The sequence below is a fragment of the Limanda limanda genome, chromosome 18 (assembly GCF_963576545.1).
Source record: "Limanda limanda chromosome 18, fLimLim1.1, whole genome shotgun sequence".
NCBI lineage: Eukaryota > Metazoa > Chordata > Actinopteri > Pleuronectiformes > Pleuronectidae > Limanda > Limanda limanda.
Window position 1 is genome coordinate 4,229,783 of NC_083653.1, and position 20,339 is coordinate 4,250,121.

Here is a 20,339-nt window from a genome sequence, read left to right on the forward strand (position 1 = left end):
AGGTACGGTTTAGAGGCAGCCACCAGGGGGCGAGCTACCATCTGGACATTGTTGATATACATGTCTATGGCTGCAACCTAAAGTCTCACTGAGGTTTGAATAATATTCTAGAGAAAAGATAAACTAGTATTCACCTCGATAGTTGTTTAAAACATATTTAAAATGCAGGCTCATTGTATAAATCATTGTCAGCACACCACACCAATATTGTTCGATATATAATAAACTTTAATATCTGACATGTAAGACAGCACTTAGAGGAAACATTGCACAAATACAGTCACAGACTCCACACAGAAATTTTTGCTTGATGAAGACGTGTGCAACAGATCCAGGCGGGAGTGGGACAGGACAGAAATCACTATGGTTACTACTGTTCTGGGATATTTAAAGAATAACTCAACATCAGGCACTCCAGAGTATTAACACTTCTGTCCCCAGGTCAAATCTACAGAATTTAAAATATTAAATTAGCTAATTTGTGGATTAGGTATATTTTTAATAAAGGGGGTAATCCAATCATATGTTTACATATATATATATATATCAGTGTACAGGCGTTGAAATAGGAATGTTGATATTTACCCCTGCCAGGAAAAGTTATGATTTTGTCTGCGCTTGTCAGATTACCACAATATTTGGTGGGAGGATGTGATATGGGTCAGGGAGGAACCCAATGAATGTTGGTGTGGATCTGGATCAGATGGCGTTCGCTTCAGGGGGCTTAATATATATGAGTGTGTGTAATTTGGTTCAGCTTATTTTAATTTAAGGAGACTGTTAGGCGGAGGTACACATTCTACAGAGTTCCCTTCTCCTTCATGGTGGATTGAGCAGCAGTGTGAACTCTCCAGCGTCCGACTCTGTGTCATCGGTTCCGACAGCAGCAGCAGATTCAGCCGTTCAAATGTAGGGAAAACGTTCATGACACCAGAGAGTCGGGCTGTTTCCTTCCTGACGTGACGACAAATAAGGGACGAGACATTCAGAGTGCAAATTTCAAAAAGTCCTGGCGTCGGCTCTACGTGTTGTGACGACGACATCCTCAACGATTTTCTCATTCGTCAGATCTTCATACTCGCTGCCCCGGGTTTGCTTGGCTACAGGTACATGCCGTTGATGAGGTAATCCGACTCCTCTGTGGTCAGGGGCCGGGTTTTCTTCAGCTTGTGGCGAACGAGTTTGAGGCGGCAGCCGATCATGAGCAGCAGCAGAGCAGTGATGAGGAGCCCGAGAGCCAGAGGCAGGATTGCACCTGGAGGAGGAAACAAAGTCATTACACATGAACCGTTAAAAGAACCAGAGGCGGAACAGGAAACACAGACGTCTGGTGTCACCTGACTCCGGGACAGGATGTCCTCCCATCGCTGGGAAGGGTTTGGAGATGGGGGCGTCGCTCTCTGCTTGGCTCTGGGACACTTTAGGTGCAGCTGTAACGAAAACACGAATACACCTCAGTACATGAAGCACTCAGCTGACTCGTATGTCAGTTTTTAAGAATAATAATAATAATAATAAACTGACCTATCTCTGTCTGTTTGGTGATGGGAGGAGCCACGGTTGCAGGTTTGAAAACTGGACCTAAAACAAATTTTCCATTATTTGTTAAACGCATCGTAGTTTTTCTGTTGCAGTTACAAAAGGACCAAAAACTAATACTCACTCTTTTGTATACATTCACTGATGCAGTCTGATTCCTGCAGGAAGTTGTTATGGTTGCCCTGGCAGCCGCCGTACAGGAAGTGTTTGCATTCGCCGGCGTTTTGGTCGTAGAACCAGCGAGGGAAGGTGCCTTTACAGGGTCCCACCACCGGGGCGGCAGCACAGGGATCTGCAGGAAACAGGATTCAGAGAAACAGAGTGAGGTTACACCCATAGATATATATAAAGACTAGATGTCTCGTTCGACGGAGCCGGACGTCACCACATGGCAGCCATCTTGCTAGAGGCAGCTCGCTCACCCATAACATTGTGTTGGTAGTGGTAAATAACCATAACTTGCTCAATTTTCCACCGATTTTGAAACGGTCTGGTTTGTTATAAACGTCAGAGATGTAGATATGACACTGCATACTTATGAATAATGATGTTATTTTTTAAAAATAATTAATAATTTATGCAGTGTCATAATTACTACATCTCTGACGTTTATAACAAACCAGACCGTTTCAAAATCGGTTGACCGGCAACGCAGACGAGACATCTAGCCTTTATATATGTCTATGGTTACACCAATAACACAACGTGACCCTGGTTCTACAATTCTCTTTCTCTTTACTTCAGGAGGTTTGGTCACTTTGGAATCCACACCACGACCAACCTGAAGGTTAGAGCGGGTCCTGCACTCACATGAAGGTCAACGGTTCGATCCCCTGTCTCCTCCAGTCTCACTTCATTGCCCCTAATGGCTGTAACTTAAGACTGTGATTGAATGATATTGCCTCGTGAGTGGGTGAGTGTTACTTGTAGTGGTTAATATTAGAAAAGTAAGTTTACCTTCAGCGATGTGTTTTGAATTCTCTCTTCTCTATGTTTTTAAATGATTTATGAAGCAGAAACACTTAAGATTCAGTGTTTGTAGCTTCTCGAATGTTTTTCTCTGTTTGATTTGATTGAAAATGAAAAATGTTTGGTTGTTGAGCTGCAGGTTGAAAAATAAAAAAAGAGAAATATGAGGGTGTCATCACAGGCTTTGACAGACACCATCAACTTCCTGACATTTTATCGACTCAGAAATGAAGGATTCGGTGAGAGAGAGGATTTCCTATGAGGCGATACCGAGGGATATCACTGATGCTTTTCTCTTTGACGTCTCCTCCCTCGTCTCGGCTGTGATTTCTCATCTAAGACTCCTGAGAAAACACCTGCCTCATATGATACCTGTGGTAAAACAGCAAAAGGGGGGGGACGATGCCCTTCAGGTCGGCCTCTGATTCCGGGATCAGGTGGCGGACGGGACAGAGGAGCTTTGTTCCAGCACCGAGCTGTTTTCTCCCAGCTTACATGTCCAGCTCCGTGCTGTGACTCAGCGTCTGCCTACAGGGCTCCACCTGCTTCCAAATCCAGACACTCACTAAAACCCACTCTGCCTCTTTCCAAAGGGACTCGGCACTAATGACGCAGCGATGGAGGCTCACAGCGTCGACGACATTTGAACAACAGCAGCTGAAGTGAAAGGAAAAGCTGGTGGATTCACTTAAAACTCATCTTTGTTTATCGTTCAGGGGCTGGTCAGTAACACTGCCTCCTCCATGTTATATGTTATGTTGTGCAATAGAAGGGGGACTCGACGTTGGCTAATTATCAATAATCATGGAATATGATTATTGAAACAATGAAGATTATTTATTTAAAAATAATTAGATTATTAATTGAAGATGATCAGTAATCAAATAATAATAAAACCATTAATGAGTAAATAAGGAAGTTTAACAATTAAGAATTATTATTCTCAAATTAATGATTTAATAATTCCTAATTGTTAAACTTCCTTTATTTAATTAAGAATTATTATTCTCAAATTAATGATTTAATAATTCTTAATTGTTAAACTTCCTTATTTACTCATTAATGGTTTTATTGTTATTTGATTACTGATCATCTTCAATTAATAATCTAATTATTTTTAAATAAATAATCTTCATTGTTTCAATAATCATATTCCATGATTATTGATAATTAGCCAACGTCGAGTCCCCCTTCTATTGCACAACAGTTATATGGTATGTTATTTTATTTTTATTTTGTAAAGCCCTTGCCTGCCAGGTCACAAGATCACAGGTCCCACTTACTATGTACTTACTACATATATATATATATATTATTTTAATTTAATATTCCCCACTCCAGCCGGTAAACTGCTGCTTTTGTACTAAGTAGATGTTGCGTGCCAGGTCACAAGATCACAGGTCACACTTAATAGGTACTTACCTCACATATATTCATATTATTTAATTTAATATACCCCACTCTTTCCCCCTGTAAACTGCTGCTTCATTTTAATATGTCATATGTTATATGTTATATGTTATATGGTATGTCAATTTTTACAAAAATTTGTAAAGCCCGTCTACTGTGTAGATGCTGCCTGCCATGTCCCAATATGTGACAATAAACTTTGATTTGATTTGATTTGATTTATATTTGATATCAGTGGATGGTACATGTACCAACAAAGAAAATGTCATTTATATACATTTATAGTAGTTTTTCCTTTTTATCCATCTTTATATACAGTGTATGGTTGCTGTTATCTGAAAGGAAATGTTACAGAGTGTTAATTAAGAGCTTTAAACGATCTTACCTTGACTGACTGAAGTCCTCTGCTGACCGGGACTCTGAGGAGGCGCGGTCTTGGTTCTGTCCTCAGGTGACACGATGGTCTCCACGTGGTCCCTGGTCCCGTCCTGGAGCCTGGACCCAGACTCAGCCTCCTCCGTCCGGGCTCCAGACCCACGCGGGCTGGGCAGGTCCACAGGGTGGGACACCGTCTTCCTGCTGCTGTCAACTGGAGACATCGCAGAAACACAAACAAACGATGGAGAGGTCTTTATCCTTGAACCATTAAAAACGTGATCCGGAACACACAAGAGATTATAAAAGACTGTTTTCCCGTCACTACAAACAACAACGTGTGTTTCTGATTATGAAACGATTCTCACAGTTTGGGCAGAAGTCTTCGTCTGAGCGATCTGGACAGTGTTGCTTCCCATCGCAGGCGTAGGTGATGTCGATACAGCAGCCGTCATCGCACCTGAACTGGTAGTTTGAACAGTGACCGGTGCAAACTGTGGACACACAAAACTGTAACTGCACCGCTCGCACAAAAACTCAGCATCACAAACACAGAAGAACTTGATGTGGTTTGGTTTTTGGTGCGTGAGTCACCTTCTGCTTGGTGCTTGGGCGCCAGCACAGTGACCGAGACGTTGTCGGAGCTCTTCTGACCCCCGGTGTCGGTGATGGTCATCTGGAAGGCGTACACGCCCTCCTGCAGGCCGCTGACCTTCAGGAGCCCCGGGTGCGTCGCCTTAAAACACACACGTACAAGAAAGATCAAAGGATGAGTGACGCCTCTGTCACGTTGCCGTTAAACGGACCAGAAACCATTTGAATCTTTTATCTTTTCATCGTAGGGCTGCAGCTCCATAGATTGTGCAGTACCTTGTGAGCGCCCCCTAGTGAGAGTGGAAGTTCTCCTTACATCATAAATGTTCTGAACATCAACATAGCTCATAACCAGTGGTGGAAAGTAACGAAGTAGAAATACTTTGTTACTGTACTTAAGTAAGAGGCACTTGTTTATAGTTGATTCTTTGTTGTCTCTAGAAGTTCAGATGCACTGGTCCATTACTATTTGAACCTCAGCATCTAGGGTTCAAAATTTGTAAAATCATACATTATATACATTATATTCATATTGTTGTTATAATTTTTCAGTCAGTTGAGATAAATCTTGAGGAAAAACATTTTGGGTTGTTTTATGTCTGTATAGGACTACTATAAAAACCACTTTGCATTTTAAATTTTGGTACTTAAGTACATTTCAACACCAGATACTTTTGATACTTAAGTACTTTTAATATGAGCTACTTTAAGACTTTTACTCAAGTCATTTTCTGACGGGTGACTTTTACTTTTACCGAAGTCACTTTCAGGTAAGATATCTGTACTTTTACTCTAGTATGGCTTTAAAGTACTTTATTCACCACTGCTCATAACCAACTGTCCCCTTATTAAACCACGTTTAAAAACTCAACCAAGATCCATTAATTGAGAATCTGAACGTGAGAAATCAACGAAAAATATTCATATGAAAAGTCAGACGTGTTTTGCTTGGTGCAGAAACCGGCTCCAACATTTCTGCTGTGTTCTCCGAGCAGGTTCACACACAATCAGTTCTTATCTGTGTTGAAACAGCTGAACACAAGTCGCCCTGTTGACTCAACAACTGCAAACACAGCTGCCATGTGACTCCCATGCCTGCGACTATTCATATACTGGGAATACAAAAGTTGGAATCATCTGATCCCTATACTACGCCTCTGTCGGTCTTTTATTTGTACAAAGTAAACACTGACCTTCATGCTGATGCCTGTTTCTCCTTTGACCAGAGTCCACTCGTAGTGGTTGATGCCGCGGTCGTCCACGCTGTCCCGCCCGTCCAGCACGGCCCAGTCCGTGGGCAGCTGGATGACCACGTCCTGGCCGGCGTCGCTGCGAGGAGGCTCGTCCACGTCTGCAGACGGAAACACTCAGCCATCAGTCTGCTGTTGTTAGGAATTTCAAACTTTTAACTAGGGCTGGGCAAGTTAACTCGTTTCAATCGAGTTAACTCAAGTGATGAGTTAACTCGATTAATTATTTTATCTCGCATTAACTCAGGTTTGATTATTTATTGTTTTATTGTGAAAGTCAGGCTTTTATTTTGTGAAAGTCTGTTGCTGACTGCTGCAGAACAGGAAAAAAGAAAATAATTGGCGGATAAACAATCGCGTTAACTCAACACTTGAGTTAACTGGATTAAAACGAGTTAACTTGCCCAGCCCTACTTTTAACTAAAGGTTGTGTCTGACTGAACTCTTAACAATAAAAATATGTGTAGATTTAGCTAGATATTATGCTTAGTACAAATGATTTAATAATAACCTTTCCTCCCTAATGTTTAATCTACAAGCTAGAATTGTGTGTGCGTCAGGAGGATGGTCAGTCTCACAGCTGTCTGATAAAGTCGTGGAGGTCAGACAGAGTGACTTTGTTGACTTGATTCTGTATTTTGTTTTGGTTCAGTTGCTGCGAATGTTTACACAGTGAGGTTTGTTTTGATGAAGCTGAAACATAATAATCTATTCTCCAATTGTAAACACCTTTGCCCCATATTGCATCTGTGGTTGAAGGACGTTCTTGAAGTAAAACTTGTTGTCTAAAAATCGATTCTGTTCAGTATCGCGATATTTTGTGCCCGCGATTATATCGATACTTTAGCACAAAGTATTGCAATATTAAAAAAATTTTTTTTTTAAATATTTATTTACAATTATATATGTAACAGCCCCTGGCTGGCAAAGCATGACAAGGAGAGTTTCAGAGTTTAAAAGATACCTAGTGTGTATGCGGAAAGGATGTTCTCCACTGCAGGAGATATAGTAACGTTCCAGAGGAACTTTAACATCTGAGCATGTTGACCAACTCCTTTTTCTGAACAAAAATGCCAATATTCCCAAATGAATTTAACATTTTGGGTCATGACCTTGCAGGTCTCAATTTGATTGAAGCTCTAGGTTACTCTTATTTATATGATTGAGCTCAGTGTTCATGTGAGAGGTCTCCTATTCAGAAAATAATTACAAAGGTCCTGTGTCCTGAATGTTAAAGGACAAAGTTTTTGCACTTCAGTTAATGTGTAGAAGACAATGTTGTTCACAGAATTAAATGTGACATTTGAAGTGAGTGCAGCAGTCTTATTTTCCTCATTTTTTGTAATGTCTTTGAATAATATGGGGGACATGAATCGCAATAAATCGCAGAATCGAATCGCAATACTTGCAGTATTGCAATATATCGCAGAATCGCAATACTATTGAATCGTGGCCCAAATATCGCAATACTATTGAATCGTCACATTTTTGCCAATTCCCACCCCTATTGTCTAGCAACTATATTGCATTGGGAGTGTCTCCCTGTTCTACTTCCGTATTCCAAAAGCCAGGAGGATGGATTACGCCTGAGCACTTCCGAGGAGGTGGGACGAAGATCCACTTCTATAAAATGGACAGACACCGGATGTCCAGGGCGCTCTGATACACCTAATGTACTGGAAGCCCATTGTCTTTTGCCGTAACCTGTTCATTGCTTTCCTAAATAAATACTTGATTTGACCAAACCGAGTTCGGCTCGTCTTCTCTTAAAGGATAAAAGAACACGCTGTTTTCTCAACACTGTCTATCAACAAATCAATTAGCTGTCACATTTTTTGGGGGCGATTTCTGTAATGTCCACTTGTTTGGATGGAACTAAACAGATCAGATTTAAAAAAAACACCTGCTGCTAATTTTGCAGAAGCTGAAAAGGTGAAAAAAGCAAATGATTAACTCACTTTATCGTTATATAGATTCTAGATCAGCTGCACTTTGAAGCGGCTGAAGCTGACGTGACGTCAACTGATAGAAAGGTGAAGAAGCAGCAGAACTTCTCTTTAAGGCTTTAACACATTAAATCTAAATAAATGAAATAAAATTGAAAATATACTGAAACTAAATGGCCGGTACTTTTTGCCCAGTATAAAACTAGAACAGATCTTAAACTGATTTGTTGCTACGTTCGTTATAATGAAGAGCAAGTAAATAACCAGGAAGTTAACCTGGTTATTAAATACTTGAACTAGAGAAAATCAACATCACATACAGACATATTTCTATACAATAAACACTTTAGTTTTCCACATCATCTCATGTATATTATGCAGATTGAATAAATTGAAGTTTTTATGTTGAATATAATGAAACTAAATGAACTTTACTCCTTTTCCAGTATAAAACTAGAACAGATCTTAAACTGATTTGTTGTTAAGTTTGTTACAATGAAGACTAAGTTAATAACCAGGAAGTCTACCTGGTTATTAAATACTTGAACTAGAGAACATATACAATAAAATGATCACATACAGACATATTTCTATACAATAAACACGTTGGTTTTACACATCATTTTGTGTATATTATGTATATTGAAGTTTTTAAATTGAGCTCTTTTCATTTGATTTAGATTTAATGGTTCCCAGTGACGCTGCAGTGGTGGAATAAGATTATAAGATGATCAATAACAAATCAGTGTGTTATTGATCATGAATCTGAAGCACAAGTATGAATGAAGAACAACTAAATAACCAGTATGTTTACCTGGTTATTAAATACTTGAACTAGAGAAAATCATCATTACATACAGACAGATTTATACACTTTAGTTTTACACATCATGTCATGTATATTATGCATATTGAATATATTGAAGTATTTAAATTGAGCTCTTTTTATTTGATTTAAATTCAATGGTTCCCAGTGACACTTCAGTGGTGGAATAGGAAGATTATCAATAACAAATCCCATGAATCTGAAGCTCTAAACCCGGATCTCCACCTCCACCTCCTCACCTGGTGCCTCGTCCTCCTCGGCCGGTCCCTCCCCGGGCCTCCTCCCGGCTGGACCCCCGGCTGGACCCCCGGCCGGGGCATGGAGGGGTCCCGGAGCACCGGTGGCGTTGTGTCCCCGGGTGTAGGTGCTGAACCCCGGCTGCGGAGCGAAGGAGCACACGCTTCTCCCCCGGTAGGTGCAGTTGAACAGGTAGCAGCTCAGACTGTCTCCTGGGTTCCTCGGCTCCTCCTGCACCACGGCCACGGAGCAGTGCGGCTGGGAGCAGCAGGCCTGCAGGCACGACCCCCCGCTGAGCACCCGCTCCGGGGCCTGCAGGAACCGGGCCCCCTGCTCGATGGAGGCCTTGGTCCGGATGATCTGCCCCCCGACGGCGCTGAAGCGGCCGGAGCAGGAGCCTCCGCCGTCGGCCTCTTGGTCCTGATGCTGCAGCTGCTTGCGGAACTCCTCCAGCAGCTCCTCCACGCCGGAGATCTGCGACTTCAGGTCGGCGATGGGCGAGGAGCGGCTGTCGGTGACGGGCACGGAGGAGAGGAGCAGGGCGGAGGCGAGCAGGAGGAGCAGGAGCAGCCGAGGAGGAGCTGGAGGAGGAGGAGGAGGAGGAGGATGCTGCTGCAGAGGAGCCATGTTGTTGTTCAGGAGGAGAAACACCTCACACCAGGAGCCGGAGAGGAACCTGCCTCCATCCAAGGACCGAACACCTCATGTCAACACCAGCACCGCGGGAAGATGGAGGTGGAGGTTCTCCTTCCTCAGGGTTGTCATGGTGAGGTGGGGGGGGAGGAGGGATGACGTCACTGTGAGGAATAAACACAGCTGACCGGAAGTAGAACACCTGAACCTGACACATGTACATAATGTCAACAAAACACGAGTAGATAAATAAAATGTGAGGATTTGATCTCTTTGTAGGTTTTATGTTATTTTTTATTAGTTTATCTTATTGTTTTATTATTGTTGTGTTATGAGGAGCGTATCACACACACATACACACACACACACACACACACACACACACACACACACACACACACACACACACACACACACACACACACACACACACGAGAAAAATGACATGACACCATACCATATCATTCTCGTCTTAAATCATTCATAACACAGTTGAATTCTCCTTTCTTTTATATTTTAATTTGCATTACAACCCAACCCCCCAAAAAATATTTATATATTATTATATTTGTATTGTATTCAATCAGCTGTGTTTAAGTTTTAATTAAATAATGATAACAATAAATACAAATATTTATATATTATTATATTTGTATTGTATTTAATCAGCTGTGTTTAAGTTTAGTTTTTCACTGGTTCTTAAACACAGCTGTATTTAATCAGCTGTGTTTAAGTTTTAATTAAATAATGATAAAATAATGATAAATAATGGTAATGATTGCATTACAACCCAACCCCCCACAAATATTTAGATATTATTATATTTGTATGGTATTTAATCAGCTGTGTTAAAGTTTTAATTAAAGAATGATAAAATCATATTACCCTTAAATTTTTTGTCCTAACTTGTTTAGTAAACTTGTTTGTTGTTAAAACACAAGAATATAATGAGCATGTTTACCTGGTTATAGCCACATAAAACACTTATGTTATTATAATAAACACTTACTTAATAATATTTCTCGTTGTCATGGTGAGGGCGGAGGCTCGTATTCATCACTGGGATGAATAACTCCAACAGAAGAACCTGAACCTGACAAACTGGTTCATTGTGTCAACAACTGCAAAACCTCTTTCTTGCAGCCTCCTCTTCCAAATAGAAAAATCTACGATAACGTCAACTTTCAATCACATTTTCAACTCGTTTCACAGTTTCAAGATGAAAAGTTTTATTCAACAGTATGACACAAACATCTCGATTCATTCAAACACAAACGGAAACACAGCTCGTGGTTAGTCCCCCCCCCCCCACCCCCCCATTTCTGACATCATGTTTTAAAATAGCAAAAAAAGTCAAGGTTTTTCCATTTCATATTTTCATCACAACATGAAGGTGACAGAAATCGTATCACACGAGCACGTTAGTCAGTGTACAACAACAGAAAGAGAGCAGATGATGTGACGCAACATTAATTACTACACAACAATCGTCTCCTAGGATTTGTGATACAAGAAAATACAATAACGTCCGTTTACTTTTCACGTGTTCATCTTAGACTCGGTCTGGTCCCACATGGAGACTCCACTAGGCTATGTTTATCAATATATCTGCTTTTTAAAGTACACAAATGTGATTCACACATAATTTTATAACACAATATTTACATGTTTCTGAAAAATAAAAACGATGGAGATTGGTAATATAAAAAGAAATGTGAAAAAACTAATTAAATAATTCTCTGAACAGTAAAAAACAGAAAAACAGGGCATGCACTGACATCCTTCAAATAACCATAACAATTAAATTAAAGATCCACTTAAATAAAGTAGTGATAAGATGATAGCAATAGGAGTACAGATGGTTTTGAATGCAGTATTTTGTATCTCAGGCTTGTGTTGGTCAGTTCTGTAAACCTTTTTAAAGACAGGAGGAAATGTTTGTTTAAGGTTTCATTGGTGGATTTTTCCCACAAAGCGTCGCTTTTAAACGCACGTGTAAGAAAAAGCGGCGCCGCGTCGACCAAGCGACAAAACCAGTGGCACGTCTCAGTGATTGTTTGCCGTCAAAATGACCTCGTATCCAAAATCCTGGCGTCAGGATTATAAAACAGCAGGAGCTCGCCGCTCGCGGGTTAGTGTTTGTTCCTCCGCGGAGCCGGCGATCACAGGATCGGCTCCTGAACGCATCGCTCTTATAAATACTGAGGTAAAGGAGAGAATACTGAGTGTTTGATTCGGGTCCAGGCTCCTCTGGGCGGGTGGGGTCTCTGAAGGCCTCAGGTCGGCTGCTGCCTGTAGTCTGTGATGGCCTTCCATAGTTTACACAGGATCCCACCTCTGACAGGACACACACACACAGTGACAACGTTAGGTTATATAGTACACAACATGACAGAAAAAAACACGCAACCGACAAAACAAAAACATATAACTCAGTTTTAAAAGAAGCTAATAAAGTTTGTTTAGCTGCGTATGAGTTTCAAGCTGATAAATCCTGACACAGAGAGGAAATTATACGTTTTTTACCCCTGTTTGTTAGTTTGTTAGTTAGTTTGTTTGTAGTTTATTGGTTTGTTAGTTTGTTTGTAGTTGGTTATTTTGTAGTTTGTTAGTTTGTTAGTTTATTAGTTTGTTAAACTACCAAGTTTATTGGTTTGTTAGTTTGTTTGTACTTTGTTAGTTTGTAGTTTGTAGTTTGTAGTTTGTTAGTTTGTTAGCTTTTTAGTTGCTCTGTTTGTTTGTAGTTTGTTAGTCTGTTTGTTTACTTGTTTGTTTGTTAGTCATAATCCTGAGACAGAAAGGAAATTATCCTTTTTTTTACCCTGTTTGTAAGTTTGTTCGTAGTTTGTTAGTTTGCTAGTTTGTTATTTTATTAGTTTATTAGTTGGTCAGTTTGTTTACTTGTTTGTTTGTTAGTCATATTTTGTTTGTTAGATAGTCGTCATTAGAACCCAACCAATCTGGATTATTAAGGGCAGATGAATACTCTATTTAAAACTATTACTCAGATGTGGTTATGAAACTCTGATGACAATGAAATGTAACTGAGGCTTGACGCTTAACCTCAAACTATATTCTAAATAACTATAAATAGAAAGAACACACAAATACAACCAAATATGTGGCTTATAAAGATGTAATTGTTTGTACATAAAATGCAAATCAAGCCGGATGAAGGTCCATTGTGTGACGTCAGGGAGGAGGAGGGGTTTGTCTGTGTGAGGGGTGGAGCTTTAAAGGGGAGGTTCTTTAAGGTCTTGGTGTTTCCAGCTGTGTGTGTTTGTTTGAGACCATGCAGCCGTGCACCAGTAAGTTTCCTTCATTTATTGTGTAAATTGTGTGAGAATTATTCTTTTTGTAGCTTAGTTGTGAAACCAGAATTTAAAATGTGATCGCACCTCAGTCTTAAACTCTTCAGATCTTCTCTCGTCACATCGTGGAGGATGTCGTTCAGTGTGTACTCCTCTTTCAGGACCTGAGGGAACACAAGAAGGGAAAAATCAGGCTGTGTACAAGTAAAATACATAATAATAAATTAGAAAATGAGACAGTGACTTATTATTGAGGCTTGATTATTGATCTCTTAAATGAGTAATACCAATTTCTGTCTGCGCAATTCAATGGCTAATGTGCAATCTGTGTCACTGTATTTATTCTCACATGGTATATATATATATTCTTTTTATACTGTATATATTCCTTCTATTCCATTTATATCTTTTATATTTCCTTGTAGGTGTTGTACCTTATTATTACTTCAATGATATATATTTTGACTTTCCTCTTTGCTGCTGTAATGGCAAATTTCCCCACTGTGGGACTAATGAAGGATCTTATTAAAGAACAGGAGCAACAGGAACTCACTTTTTCGACGGCGTCCTGGTCGGCGCCGTAGAGCCTCAGCCAGCCGCTCAGCTCCGAGTCTTCTCGTGTCTCTGCAGGTCGACTCCTCTGTTCTTCAGAGGACGACGTGAAGACGTCTGCCGGAGAAGAACAAACTTCTTTAGTGAACTGGACAAACTGAACATTTGCACAAAGCAAAAGAGCAGTAGCTGCAGGAGCAGTGGTGCAGAACGAAGGGGAATCGGACCTGCGGGCTCCGATCGCAGCCTCAGTAGTCTGATCTCCTGCTCTCTCTCCTCCAGCACCTGCTGCAGGATGGACTGGTACTCCTGCTCCCTCTCCAGCAGCTGCTCCAGCAGCCTGGAGTCACACAGGAAACGCAAGAGGATCAGATGAATAAATAACACGACTAATGGTTTGTGTATTTAACGGCGGGGGCGTCTACCTGTTGGTCTCCAGCTTCATCCGGCCCAGCTCCAGGCTCACAGAGCGCTGAGCGTGGTGCGACTCGTGGGAGACGGTGGAGCTGAGCGTGCTGACCCCCGACGTGGCCACCGTGTCGTCGTGAGCGGCGATGGTCGGCGCTCGGCTCTGGTGGGCGGAGCTTCTCTCCTGCTCGGGGTCGTCGTCCACGTCGTCCTGATCGGCCGGGTCGCTCTCCGAGGCCAGACTGAAGTGAGGCCGCAGCTCTGCACACACCACTCAGTTATTAACCATCAATGGGACGAGTACGATGCACTTTGTATTTCACACGTCAGGAAACATGTTTCTATGGAAAGTGTCATGAATTCTGATGCTGCATTAAGATGAAGTTACTAATTGATCAAAACCTATAGTGTATTCATATTTATATATATTTATCTTGCTCATAGTGTATTCATCGTTCTTATATCATACAATACCTCTTAATACTGTACTATTCCATATATATTTCTTACTGTTCATATCTTATTTATTCACATATTCCACTTTAAATATGCACAATACTCTGCACTTTTACTACCTTTTTTTGCACTTCTGGTTAGATGATAAACTGCATTTCGTTGCATAAGTACTTGTACTGTGCGATGACAATAAAGTTGAATCAAATCTAATCTAAAATAAACTAGATTAATTGATATTTGAGGTATTAGTATTATTTGAAAACTTTTAGTTTTTCTAACTTTTAGCTGTTTCTGTTTTGTATTTTGTAAAAGTAATATTTTTGAGTTTTGGACGTTGGTCAAGTACAAGACAAGTAAATAAAATGTCTAATCTGATTTTGTGTATTTCTAATGGTTATTTGTACTATTGTCTTACATGTTATTGACTGAGCCATTACTTGACAGATTGGGTCGACACATTAGATTACTAATCACAGTTTAAAAATAGTTATTGATGCAATGAGGATACCTGGCACCAGGATGGTGATGGCCGTCTGCACGGCTTTACGGATGATGTTGTCCAGAGCGAACATCCAGTGAGGCTTGATGTTGTGGTTTCTCAGCACTTTGTTCACCTGGACATGAGGAAATGAGAAACGGAAAGAAAGTGATATTATGTCTTTTTAATTTCCCTTATTTCATTTTTCACATACTGTCGGTTTGTCTGCCCTTTTTTTGTAACCACTCCATTTTAAAATGGTTGAAATTATGACTAGTCTGTTTTGTATTCTGGTTCCATTGTAAAGCATTTTGTGTTTTGAAAAGTTCTCTATAAATAGAGTTTATTATAATTATTACTCATCCATCATCTCAACAGCTTATTCTTTTGAGGGTTGCGGGGGAGCTGCAGCCAATCCCAGCTGAAATTTGGGCGACAGGCGAGTGATTATTATATAACTTAATTTTGAATTATTGGTACATTTAATTTTTATGTATTTAGACTGTGCTGTTTTTGGTTTTCATTCAAATTAATTTTAAGATGGTTTAAACATTATTTCCTGTAATTTAGAATATATTTTACTGTTTCTATATCTAATTATCTTGTGCAGTGAAGGAATCTGTATTAAACCATATTATATTTGCTGATGTTTTAAGATCTCTTCCTCACATCTGAACTACAAACCTTCTGAATGCATGAATTTCTCCCTTCACTCTGAACCGTTCCCTCTGATGACCAACAGGGGGCATTAGAGCCTCGTGCTCTTGCAGGATTATGCAATATCTCTCCCTGACACAAAAACAACCACTTGCTCCTTTGCAATTTTTTTCTCATCACCCTTTTTCAGAGGAGACGAGCACAAACCGCCCTTTAACGTTAACCTGCAATTATCCCTGACAGATCGGCCTTTTGTTTCCTCACTTAAAGGTTACGAGTATTTTCACATTTATCCGTCTGATCTCTGCGCGGGAGGAGGAGCAGCAGCAACATGGCAGCAGCTCTGTTCTGCAGCTCTGTGAAATGACAAGAGCTGCACTGAAGTGATCAGAGGTTCATGCAGTGACTAAGAGAACCTCCGCCTACAGACAGGGGAAGAACAAACCTTTTAGAAATCAAAATCTACAAGATAATATAAGATGAGAAGAGACAAACAATCTCTGGAGCCTCGAAGCTACGATTTGGGTCAGAGACCGTTTTGAGTGTGATCCTCTGCAGCAGAGACGTGGAATTTCTTTCTTTCTTTATTAATAATTCACCGTGGGATGAGATGTGAGTTTCAATTTGAGATTTGCAGCCACGGGCTCCTGGACCCTCGGTGATACTCACAGCGTCCTGGAACCCGAACAGCACCACCTGCAGCTGACTGATGGCCGTGCTGTCGAAGTCCAGCTCCAGCTTGAGCTGCGACAGCATGTTGGCGATGATCTTCCTGTCCGCCATGCGAACGAAGTCGGCCAGGCTGACCACGAGGCTGGAGATGTGCTGCGGCTTCAGCTTCATCTCCTCCGAGCCCTGGAGGTGAGGAAGAGGAGAGGAAGATGAGGCGAGGAAGACGTACACAGGAGCTATGGAGGAGTTTATTGATTTATTCTTCCGTAGCTGACCTGTGTGAGGGCCTCCCTCAGGTTGGCCACCACCTTGTCCCGGTCCTCCGTCAGGATGTGGTGCAGCGTGGCTCGTCGCTCGCTGTCCTTCCGAAGCATAAAGAAGCCGGAATCCTCCTTGTCGGGGGACGGGGGGGCACTGTGGTCCTCGAAGTTCTCCACAGGAATACTGAGGAGAAGAAAAACGACATTTTCCAGCTTTAATGCAGCTCCCAAATTAACTGTAGTTACTAAACAAACTAAAATGCAAAGTTGATCATATAGGTCAGGGGTTTTCAACCGGGGGTCCGCTGCCCCCTGGTGGTCCGCGACGGCATTGCAGGGGGTCCGCAAAATTCGCTTTTGTATTTCAACACATTTCCAGATTACTCTTGAATATCGTGAAAAATATCTAAAATGAGAAAATATGTCTAAAATAATATAAAGTTGCTGGTGATCATGAGGTTAAACATAAGTAGGCCTCAATTGTTTGTGTGAAATTGTATGATTATCATTTGTGACATATTCTGCATTACTTTGTCATCTTCCCTCTTCAGTTGTAGCCCCAGTTTATGTTGATTGTTATTGATCACCGTTATTTTAACATTCTCTCAACATGTCAGCTACATGTCTGTACATTTAAGTCATGAACGTTATATATTGATGTACATATGGTTCTGAGATGCAGAACAACTACAAACTGCATTTAAATTTTGTTTTCAATTCTTAAGCACTGAAAATCAAACGTTTTTGTTGTTTTTACACAGATTTTTCTAGATTTGTTTGAGGTTTTGAAATAAAACCAACATGGAAAACCAAATGTTAAAACTTCCTTCTATGCACACACACAAAACCAGTTGAAAACCCCTGGTATAGGTAATAGATTTATCATTGACATCTTTGACTGGTGCAGCAAAACCAACACAACTCCATCGTGTCAGATTTGTAATGAAAGGCGGCTCGGACCCGGTTTGCTCCAGATCAGAAACCAATCGGGGTCTCGTTCTACCTGAGGAACAGCGACCTGGGCCCCTTGACATCTCTCTCGCTGTAGCACTTGATGCTGGGCTTGAAGATGAAGGGGTTGGAGTTGAGGTCGTTGTCAGGGGAGACGGAGCCGTACTCGCTGCTGCTGCTGGTGTCCTCCACCACCACCGGCACCGGCAGGGAGATGCTGCGCAGGTACTCTGGAGGAAACGCAGGAGGAGGTCAATCCTAAATGCTGCAGCGTTCAGACGCTAATAATCAGATTCACTGCTCTGCACGTCAGAGGGATTCTGTGGCAATCAGGAGGAAAGAGCTAAAGCTTTGAAGATGGTGAAATTAGAAATGGTGCTAATGAAATTTTGATTCCTTCTTAGAAAACGCCTCGAATTGATGCTATACTTTATAATCATGTTTCGGATGAAGAGCTCAATCGGATGCATCTGGCAGGAAATGACACGGTGCATGAATAATAAAAGAGGCTTTATAAAGGCATCCAAGCTTTTGTAAAGAAGTGACGCTGTGGAATGTGTATTTTCAGTTCCTGGAAAGCTCAGAGCGAAGCAGGAGGCCACTGGCAGCAGAAAAATCAAATCTGTAGCCTCCGTGTTCTCGGCAGCACGGCAGCAGGCAGATGTTTCCTGGAACTGACGTCTTGTTTCTAAAACAGAAATCCCTCTGGTGGTAAATATGTGTGAGGCCGTAAGTGAAATAGCTCACCTGACCCCGGAGACAGAGCTGTGGGGGAGAAACATGAAATGTGTGTCAGTGTTTCATCCAAGGAGACAACAGGCAGGAAGAAACACATTTCCGAGTACGAGGTGAGACACAAGCTTTTGTGTGATCTTGTGTGTTGATGCCAGAGGACATGAGAGCATCTCGGCTGCAGGAGACTGTTCTGATGGATCGATTCTCCAACAGGAGCAGGAGCTTCATATTAAAGTTTAGGTCCATATAAGGACAATAACCTCTATAACACATTTTGAATTTTAGGATCTAAAGCCCTATTGGCTGTCAAATTCATCCTTAGTGTCATTGTGACTGGATCCAATATCGTTTTAGTGATTGTGTTATTTACTAAAGGTAATAAACGTACATGACCAATCACAAATCAGTCTCAGCTGTCAATCATGACGTTTTACCACATTCTCGTGGCATCAGATAACTAATTAAAAAAAAAAAAATCTGAAAGAATTAACTAAATAATTAAATAAATTAAAAAAATCAATATAATGTGTACTTCTGTTTGTATCATGTCCCGTCTGTTAACACGGAGGAGGCTGGGTTTATGGCCTATACCGCAGCCAGCCACCAGTGGGCGATAGAGACGCTTTGGCTTCACTTTTGGGATCGTCCATGTTTATTAATAGTCTGTGTGACATCTTCTTGTTAAAGTCACACCGAGCTAATCTAAATATTTCCAAGGCGAATTTTGGAGATTTAAAACAATGCCAGGAAACACCAACATGCTGTTCTCCACCTGTGAAGCTGCCCTTGCCCTTCTTCTTGCGGCTGGTGACGGTGAGGAACTCGTCGGTGAGCAGGTCGAGGGCGGTGGCCCGGTGGTCGGGGTCGGGCTCGAAGCAGCGCAGGATGAAGGCTTTGGCCTCCAGCGACATGGACTCTGGGATCTCTGGATGGATCTTGAACATGCCCACCTGCAGAGGAAAGGACGGCTCAGACGTCAGAACAGATAAAAAAAAACTCGAGCCCTCATGGGAAATGATCTGATTACCTGCAGCGAGCTAACAGAGGTGTGAGGCGAGTGTTTACCCAGAGAACTATGAGACTTTGCTTCAGGCCCCGGTGTTCGATCCCCCCATCCCGATACACACACACAACAATGCTCAAAGTGCGAGACTCTCACGACAATGAGAAATTCCTGCGGCGGCCGACCCAGGAGTGTTGACTTAAGATTAGCAGGGCGACGCCCCTCCCTGGAGAAATTCCACGTGGACGAGTGAAGAAAACATCCCGACGGGAAAAGTCTACACAGCGCTCGAAGTGCACGATGATGACAGACGACCCGACGGAAACCTGCGATCCACGAATCCCAGTTGTCTCAGTGTTTAGTAAAAAACAGAAACACACATGTGCTTGTTTGAACTCACATCCGTGTAATTACACCACAGTGTTTGGAAAGTTCCAGGATTCAGAGCTTGGACAGGAGAAACCTCTCAGACCCTTAAATGTACAGATACTGTCCCTACTGGTGAGGAGAATGTGTCCCAGGTAGGGTTGCAAAGGGGCGGAAAGTTTCCGGTAAATTTCCGGAAACTTTCCGGAAACTTTCCATGGGAATATTGAGCTTGGGAATTTTGGGAATTTTGAAAAAACAACAACTATGCAAATCAAACGCTGAGCAATAAAAACATCATTCAAAACACAATTTTAAAGATGTATGGAACGTTGAGTTTCAACCCTCCACTGTGCATTCTTCCATCACATGCACAGATAACTCCCAGCATCCTTCACACTACAGCAGGGCTATTGAGGCCTGCTGTAGTGTGCAGGACTAGTCAGGTAAGTTTCCATGATATTACTGGTGAAAATATATTAGCATGCTGATTGAGGATTGTTCATCTGTTCATCTAGCCTATTTCCATTCATTTATCCATCAATTGTAAAATATGTTTACAGACGATTCCAATTGTTTGGCTAACTATTTATATCTCTGGCATTGCATTAGTGTTTTTTTACAAACTTTTTTCTCATCTTATTCTACAGAACAATGCCACGTGCACTATGTGTGGAGGCATTTCACCCCATCCAATGTAGAAGGAAAGGC

General features: G+C 41.4%; 2 protein-coding genes across 2 annotated transcripts in view; both read right to left on the reverse strand.

The window, feature by feature from the left end:
- Window positions 1–205: 205 nt before the first annotated feature.
- On the reverse strand, window positions 206–9,921 carry lrp11 (low density lipoprotein receptor-related protein 11). Its single transcript, XM_061091656.1, has 9 exons — window positions 9,149–9,921; window positions 6,081–6,238; window positions 4,888–5,029; window positions 4,662–4,787; window positions 4,304–4,507; window positions 1,664–1,831; window positions 1,525–1,581; window positions 1,338–1,430; window positions 206–1,255 (listed from the first exon to the last, which is right to left on the reverse strand). The coding sequence occupies exons 1-9, from the start codon at window positions 9,771–9,773 to the stop codon at window positions 1,101–1,103; spliced, it is 1,728 nt and encodes a 575-aa protein (XP_060947639.1). The 5' UTR covers window positions 9,774–9,921; the 3' UTR covers window positions 206–1,100.
- Window positions 9,922–11,097: 1,176 nt separating this feature from the next.
- map3k5 (mitogen-activated protein kinase kinase kinase 5) overlaps window positions 11,098–20,339 on the reverse strand; it is a 55,515-nt gene continuing 46,273 nt past the window's right edge. The window contains exons 20-30 of the mRNA XM_061091379.1: window positions 19,032–19,209; window positions 18,272–18,289; window positions 17,577–17,754; window positions 16,589–16,757; window positions 16,311–16,496; window positions 15,015–15,120; window positions 14,068–14,311; window positions 13,870–13,982; window positions 13,644–13,759; window positions 13,178–13,254; window positions 11,098–12,116 (exon numbers count right to left, since the gene is read on the reverse strand). Of these exons, the coding sequence (XP_060947362.1) occupies window positions 12,056–12,116; window positions 13,178–13,254; window positions 13,644–13,759; window positions 13,870–13,982; window positions 14,068–14,311; window positions 15,015–15,120; window positions 16,311–16,496; window positions 16,589–16,757; window positions 17,577–17,754; window positions 18,272–18,289; window positions 19,032–19,209 (1,446 nt within the window). The 3' untranslated portion in view covers window positions 11,098–12,055. The remainder of the gene's footprint in view (window positions 12,117–13,177; window positions 13,255–13,643; window positions 13,760–13,869; window positions 13,983–14,067; window positions 14,312–15,014; window positions 15,121–16,310; window positions 16,497–16,588; window positions 16,758–17,576; window positions 17,755–18,271; window positions 18,290–19,031; window positions 19,210–20,339) is intronic.

Bases quoted from the DNA above. Each gene is read 5' to 3' on its own strand.
- lrp11 (XM_061091656.1), bottom strand. From the start codon at position 9,773: ATGGCTCCTCTGCAGCAGCATCCTCCTCCTCCTCCTCCTCCTCCAGCT. The intron at 1,832-4,303 runs GTAAGATCGTTT...TGTTTCCTGCAG, and splicing joins GAGGACTTCAGTCAGTCAAG to ATCCCTGTGCTGCCGCCCCG. The intron at 1,582-1,663 runs GTGAGTATTAGT...AATTTGTTTTAG, and splicing joins CAGTGAATGTATACAAAAGA to GTCCAGTTTTCAAACCTGCA.